General features: G+C 48.8%; 1 protein-coding gene across 1 annotated transcript; it reads left to right on the top strand.

Annotated features, from left to right (window-relative positions):
* Positions 1 to 1,261: 1,261 nt before the first annotated feature.
* On the top strand, positions 1,262 to 6,953 carry cdca7a (cell division cycle associated 7a). The gene is made up of 10 exons (XM_030350108.1): positions 1,262 to 1,378; positions 1,965 to 2,108; positions 2,195 to 2,308; positions 2,650 to 2,826; positions 2,952 to 3,029; positions 3,439 to 3,624; positions 4,117 to 4,251; positions 4,543 to 4,692; positions 5,441 to 5,577; positions 6,107 to 6,953. Exons 1-10 carry the CDS (start codon positions 1,358 to 1,360, stop codon positions 6,138 to 6,140), a joined length of 1,176 nt encoding a protein of 391 aa, XP_030205968.1. The 5' UTR covers positions 1,262 to 1,357; the 3' UTR covers positions 6,141 to 6,953.
* The last annotated feature ends 922 nt before the right edge of the window (positions 6,954 to 7,875 follow it).

Below are 7,875 nucleotides of genomic sequence, written 5' to 3'. Positions count from 1 at the left end.
GCCGTGCGCCGCAGCCCGAGCCGCGGCGACGGCTGCCCGTGGTCGGGAGGGGACTCGCGGGGGCCCTCCCCGACGGCGGGCCTGGCCCCGGGGCTCCGCTCGCTCCACCTGGGGTCCCGCGGCAGCAGCCCCTCCAGCACCGTGTCGGAGAGCACCTGGGAGCGGGAGAGGGACACGCGGCGCCGCCTCAGCGCGGGCGCCGTACACGAATACCGCCGCCAGACGGGCTACGGCGGCTGGAGGGGCGGGGCCGGGGAGAGGCGGGGCAGCGCTGGCGGGGCGTGGCGGGGCGAGGGCCCAGCCGGCGCCGGGGGCGTGGCCAAACCGGGAAGGCAGCGGAGCAACAGCTACACGCAGGCCCGCGTGCAGAAGGCCATCCCGGGGATCCAGCCGGTGGTGGAGGCGTTCGGGAAGGAGAGGGAGGAGGGGAAGGCCGGGGAGGGGGGGTGGACCAAGGTGGGGCGGCCCAAACGGACAGCCAGGCCGGAGGAGAAGCAGGTCAGAGGGAGGGGGAAGAGGGGGGGAGGCGGGCGGGGAGGCGGGGGCGGCGGCGGCGGCGGCGGGCGCGGAGGAGGTGGGCGTGGCGGGGGTCGGACTTTGTCGTGAGGACGACGGTTGTGAGTCGCACCTGGACTGTCGCACAAGGAAGAGCCGATGGCATTGTGCGTTTGGGATAAAGAAATGCACAGTGTTGTTTTTAATATATGATTGACCTAAATATGAGCTGGTCCGGAATTTGATGAAAAAATAAATGCTCCCTAAAGACTGGTCCATGAACGTTTTTAGCACATATATCTTTATGATGTATATTTTTAGTTTTTAAAAGTTTGTATTATTAAAAAACTAAATATGAACGTTGTTGTGCTTGAGTCGCTCTGTCTCCAGATATGTGTGATTTATTATCGGCGTTACCACTATGATATTGCTTAATATATGAATGATAACACAAACGGGAATCATACTGGCCAAGATAAGAAAGCGGAAGTTGCCAGCAGAAGTTTACGCGCGCTCTATGTTAATATTCAAGCGAAAACTTCGCGCCATTTGCCGAGAACCTGGAAGAGAGTGTGTATAAAACATATAATAAACACAGAGAAATACATATTTTAATTTTCAAGAAATATGTCGGAACTAGTCACACTGGTTCTATAAAGCCTGTAACGTCGTAGTCAACGTCGTAATGATCTCTAAATAATTAATCTTAGTTCGCATCCACGAACCTATTTTAGGCAGCTTCCAGGACAGTCCTGGCGCGGGAAATGTTCTGCTCTTTCAGGACACAGACGTCTGCAGGAGTTGCATTGTAGTGTGCAGCTCTTCACTTGTTTCTGCTCACCTTGAGAAGCTGTGCCTCAACATGCCTTCCACTCGTTCTATGGTAAGAACATTTTAAATATACTTAATTTCGCTTATTTGACTGTTGAATTGATCTACATTGAATTTCTATTTTGGTCGTTGAACAGGGTTTAAAAAGGAATAACTTCAATGCGAGTGGTATTCGTTAAGACATTAAGCTAAGTTGCCAAACTTATAAAGTTAGTTTTCAATGCTCACAAAGCTTAGTTGTTAAATCATGCATGGACAATTATATGTGAAATTATGTATTGATTTTTTAACTACTTAAAGCAACTTAACAAAGTCAGTTGTCGAATGCATTGTTCTTGATTCGCTCTCCTGTTCCATGTGAAACAACTTATGTGGTTGTGAATAGTTTAATAATAATAATAATGATTGGATAAGGTTGTAATTACACTTTGAAGCGTGTTATTGTTACAGTAGCATTCTTATTAAAGTGCTTCCATGGGCGCCACTTGAGCATTTAACTTCCGTGTGTGTGCACAACGTTAGATTTTACCACATGCTTCTCTCAATGTACTCCCGTCTCACCGATACGCCCTTAACCCACTATTTATTAGTTATTACATGTGCATGATGCGTGTTTCTCATTCCGTGTTTTATCGTAGAAGTCTGCGGCCCAGCCCCCATCCAGCAGGATGAGTCTGAGGAGCTTCCGGAGCGTTTCCATGTCGTCCTGCTCCTCCTCTTCTGCCTCCGCCTCCGATGATAGTTGTGACAGCTTCGGATCCGATGGAGGTTTCGCAAGCACGGTAAAAGCAACCCTCAAACCGCTTCAGTTAAAGCGTAAAGTACAATCATGAACCAAGGCGTAAACGTTTTAAACTCGATGTTCCAGAGGTCCAACCTGAGACCAGCGAAGAGGATGACCCCCCCAAAGGTGTTCAAGTCCCCCACCGAGGAGGCTTGCAGCGCCTTCGAGACCGCCATCAGCACCAGTATGGGAGCCATGGTACGTTCCCATCACCCCTCGTTTTATATTAGTCGTTTTTTCAGCTCAGGAGGTAGAGCGGGTTGGCTGGGAACCGGAAGGTTGCTAGTTCTATCCCGGCTCCTCCTAGCTGCGTGTCAAGGTCCCTGAGCAAGGCACCGAACCCTTTACCGCGCCACTGTCGCCCTGCATGGTTGACACCGCCGTCGGTGCGTGAATGGGTGAATGTCGGGCAATGTTCTAAAGCGCTTTGAGCGGCCACTGGTTAGAATAACGTGTATAAATGCAGTCCTTTTACCATTTATACCTTAAAAGAAAACTGTAGCTGTATTTTAACACGAGTGTCTTCTCCGGTTTCCCAGAAGGTCCGGTCGGAACCGCGGAGAGCGGCTCGCAAGGCCACGCCCCTCAAGGTTGCCATGGTGTTCCCGGCCCGGAAGACCGCCCCCAAGAGAGCGGCCCCGGAGCCTCCGACCGGCGGGGAGGGGGAGAACTTCCTTGACAAACGGGCCATCAACATCAAGGAGAACAAGGAGATGGTACGAGGACTCCTGCCTGTTTATCGTTCACCATCAGCATCACCACGTATCCGTGGTGATGCTCAGGCATGACTAGAGGAGCCAGAGCTTGTGTTTTGATCCGACCAGTTCTCTTCTCTTTTCAGCTCGCCAAGCTCATGGCGGAGATAAACAAAGTGCCCGGTCTGTTTCCCCGGAGAATGGCCATGTCCCTCCCGTCAACGGTAAGAGCAGAAGACCACCGTGACCACCTGTTGATGATTCAACTCACATCAGAGTCAAAGGGAACTTTATTGTCGTAACAGACCAATGCAACAAGCAATGACACAGGATCGAAATTACTCCTAATGTGCGAGTAATATTTTCACCACACAAACATATAACATAAAAGTAGACAAAGACAACAACAGATAAACGCATCATATACAGACTGACATTGGGCATATACATTATAAAGAATAGAATAGTCATGCTGTTTTGAGGTATGTTATTGAGGTGCAATACTAAAAGTGCAATATAGAGAGACCAGAATAGCAGCATGGAGAGACGTAAACATCAGATCAGAGTGTGTAGCTGAGTTGCTACTAGGGTGCTGTTTGTCTGTTGAATCTCATCCTCTCTTCTCTATTTCAGCCCCGGCGTGCGCACAAAGCCCCGGGGGTCCGCGGGAGACAGCAGGTTTCGTCCCGGCCCCAGACCCGCTCCAGGGCCCGGGGGGATGGGCCCTCGCCCCCCACCCCCGAGAACAACAACGAGGAGGAGGACGAAGAGGAGCAGGACCAGCTCAGTCTGGTGCGCCGCAGCCGCTACTACGAGCGGGTACGTACCACGGCAAGTTTGGTTTTATTCAACCGGGCGAGTCGTTCAGAACCTCTGGCCTGGGGAGGGACAGCAGCCGCAGGGGGGGGGGCGGAGAGGGCTGGAACCTGGAACAGTTATGAATAGAATATTCTAGGACTCAAAGTCGCCTTACACTGAGGGGAGGGTGGTGGTAAGACAAACAACACACATGCAGCACTGACACACGCGTGGATAGGAGGGAGGGGGGGTGGGGCTAAGGGAAGACAGTGGAGAAGAGATGGGTCTTGAGGCGGGATTGGAAATTTACTGAAAGCACCAGCAAAACCTTAAGAACAAGCACAGGCATGAAAACACACGCATTAACGACGGGAGACATGCATGGAAGACATAATCGTGGGAAGACGGGGGTGAAACAGAACCAGCCGTGTGCCAACGTGTCTGACACACGCGTGACTGAGCGCACCCTTTCGTAACCATGATAACCAACGACACGCCCCGGTCGTGTTCCAGGCCCCGGCGCGGCGGTCGCTGTACTCGGGGTCGCTGACGACCGCCCACGTGGTGCGGCCGGTGGAGGACGTCACGGAGACGGAGCTGAACCGCATCTGCACCAACGTGAAGGAGAAGGTCTACAACAGCTCCACCGTGAGTCTCCGCCCTACACACACACGCACACACACACACGCACACACCACACACACACACACACACACACACACACACACACACACACACACGATGTGGTCTTTGTTTTATACAGCGTTGTTAAGAAAACCTATGCGAAATTGAATTTACAAATTTGCTTAAGGAATGAAATCAAGGGATTCAAACAAATTACGCAAAGAAAATACGATTTCATTTTTTTGCAACCCTAAAAAAAGCAAGAAAAGTCGATCACTTCCAGGTTCTCATGCTTTGTTTGCGTTTCTCGTCCAGGGAACCACATGCCACCAGTGTCGTCAGAAGACGACCGACACCAAGACCTGCTGTCGTAACCCAGAGTGTGTGGGGGTGAGGGGGCAGTTCTGCGGCCCCTGTTTGAGGAACCGCTACGGGGAGGAGGTGCGGGCGGCGCTGCTGGACTCGGTGAGTCTAAAGAGAAGGACAGTGTCCCAAAGGGCACCCGGTGGAAACGTTCCGGGTTCATAACATATGAAGGCGCGGCGAGCATCTGGAACCTCTGCTGTAGTATCTGGATGTTGTACGTCCTGTCACTTAACAACAGTACTTAGCATTGTGTAGCATCTTATCCGAGCTATCTTTGTTGTTTACCGGGAATGGGTTAACCTAACGATTGTTGTTGCTTGCCACTTGTTTCTACCCTTATCCTTAATGTACAGACAGCGATACATTAGAGCCGGGCGATTACTCAAATTTTGATCGCGATTTCGATTTTAGCGCCAAACGATCACAAAATTAACGTTATTATTTTTATTTTTTTATGTTTTATAGAAAGGACGGAACAGCTGAATACATATCTGTTTATCATTTTAGATTGTAACATTTTCTTTTGGACCATTTCGTGTATTTCTTTAAGGCGAAATTTCAAAATTCTCAGTTCCAAAAAAAATAATGCGGAGAGACATAAGAATAAATGTTTTCATACTGTTTAAAACATGTTTTCAAACTCAAAAAATAATCGGTTGAATAATCGTGATTTCAATATTGACCAAAATAATCGTGATTTATGATTTTTCCCATAATCGAGCGGCCCTACGATACATTGTTGTTTCTTCTTCTGACGAATGTACTTACTGTGAGTCGCTGTGGATCAGGCTAAATGCCCTGAATGTAAATGAAGCTCACGGAGCGCTTGCTGCCCCCCTCTGCTCAGGAGTGGCAGTGCCCGCCCTGCCGAGGGATCTGCAACTGCAGCTTCTGCCGGGCGAGGGATGGCCGCTGTGCCACCGGCGTGCTGGTGTACCTGGCCCAGTTCCACGGCTTCGACAACGCCCACGCCTACCTGAAGAGGTAAGGCCGCCGCCCGGGCCACACTCATCCACGTCTGTCCTGAACTAGAGTCCTTCCGATTCCGACACCAATACCCGTATCGGAAAATCCTCCGATGCTGTATTGAGTATCGGCGAGAACGCAGGCCTATGCACCGATGGGAAATGGTGATAATCTCCGACCTACGTGCGTTCGAGCTGCAACGTCTGAAAAATATTGATGCTCACACTTAACCAGATACACAGTATACAAATGTCTTCTTAAATTTCTAGAAAATAAAATAAAGAAGTTGCCAGTAAGTGCATCGACTATACATTGCTGTCATCTTAACATAACTCTTCAGTAAGAATAAGTATCATGAGTAGTTGCAATGCTAAATGCTTTATCTGTGTATGTACTCGGTATCGGCCGATACTCCAGTTGAGGAATCGTAATCGGTATCGGGAAGGACAAATTGTATCTCTGAACGTCTCCGGTCTAAACCGGTCAGTGTGTGTGTGCGTGTCTGAGTGTTAACGTGGGTCCTCTGTTGTTCTGTGTGCGTCTGCAGCCTGAAGAAGAAGCTGGAGGAGGACTCTGAGTAGACCCCTGGGTGTCCTGCTCCCTGCGTGGCTGACATGTCCTCAACCCAGTGGTTATCCCTTCAAGGCAGTACTCAGGACAACACGCTTATGTTGCGCGTTAATGCAGTTTCAAGTGCCGCGTGTGGGTCTGCTTGTTCGTTCCTTGAATGTTGTATATTTTGTTCCCTTGTGTTCTGTTGAACACAAGCTTTTTTGGAGAGAGGTATTATTCCTCGAGCTTTGTTGGCAAAGTTTTTTTGCCAAAGTTCCCAGATTGCAGTAGCCAAGCTGATTTGTGTCCTTGCTTTTTTTTAGTCGCTACTGTAAACTGCCCCTACGCACTAATTTCATTACTCGAGAATTCCAAATAGCTGGCATCGTATCCCGTTCAGTGTCGGCCGTTGTTGTTCCCCCTGAGATCAGTTCATTTCTTTACATTGTTTTAAATGTAACACATTGGACACAGGCGAGTTGGCCTCCATTCAAATGCCCCGTATGCCTTTTCTTTTTTATAAACAGGAAGTGTCATTATACTGTGTCTCGTTCTTTCCCCCTTGTCCGTGGAGTTGAACAGCTTGTATCTCCTCTCGCCCTGAGATCAAACCCGCTCAATGTCAAATAGTCCTTGTTGGGGGGCCGTGGTTCCGGCGATGCCAGTGAACTAGAGAAGGACATACGCACTTGGCTCCGTCGCCGACTGTGATATACTGTGGTACCTAGTTAAATATCCTTCATTAGATAACTGTCACTAATGGTGTGGAAACAATTAGCAGAGTCTAATGGGGATCCCATACCTGTAAATCATTTTGTCCTATTAAAGAACATTCCCGCTCATCTCTCCCATCTTTTTTTTTCTCCCATCGTTTCTTGCGATGCTTCAGCGTTAAGCCGGAAAGGTTTTCAAGTGGCACTCATGTGGCAAAAGACCTATGGGCTTTATTTTCTGTTCAGAAGTGCGATAATGACACAGAATTAGCTGTGGACGGTTCACAGCCCTGAGACGCACTAGGTTTGACCCGTCTTCTTCCGCATGCGTCATAACACTTACAGCTCTTCTTCTTGGACTTTATCACCCATACATCTCGGTGGAGGCGTTCTAAATTTAGATTTAGGACATGTCCGTGCTTCTTATTTGACATTGAGCTGTTATGTTGTGATTTTAGTTATGAATGCATGTGCTTTTGATGAACACATCACACTGGTGATTCGTTTTTTGTATTTACATTTACATTTAGGGCATTTAGCGATGGTAAATGCACACATTGACACACCGACGGCGGAGTCAACCATGCAAGGCCAGCTCGTCAGGAGCAGTTAGGGTTAAGTGTCTCGCTCAGGGACACAGCGACACTCAGCTAGGAGGAGCCGGGGATTGAACTAGCAACCTACCGGTTATAAGTCAACCTGCTCTGCCTCCTGAACTAAGCCAACCCCAGTTTTAATTAGTGATATTTACTGACGGCCAAACAATATAATCTATCGGTTGAGTTGAACTGCATCAGCGGTGTGATATAGTGAGACGTTCAGACGTTTTTATTTTCCTTTAGTTCCCCGTTTGAATCCGTTGACTGTTGAATGGACTTGTGCATTCAGAAGTAAATCTCTGCTTAATGTTTAATGGTAGTTCACTCAAGCAGTCAGTCAACACTAGTCAATCATTACGCTTTGCTTGACTGATTGGAAATTGTTGTTCTGATTAGCAAACCCATAAAATTACTTTTTCTCCAAGTGTTTTTCTCTCTTCCATCACCCTTCA

This window comes from Gadus morhua, unplaced genomic scaffold (assembly GCF_902167405.1).
Source record: "Gadus morhua unplaced genomic scaffold, gadMor3.0, whole genome shotgun sequence".
In the NCBI taxonomy this organism is placed as follows: Eukaryota; Metazoa; Chordata; class Actinopteri; order Gadiformes; family Gadidae; genus Gadus; species Gadus morhua.
Note: the sequence above shows the minus strand (reverse complement) of the source record. Positions and strands in the feature narration are given on the sequence as shown.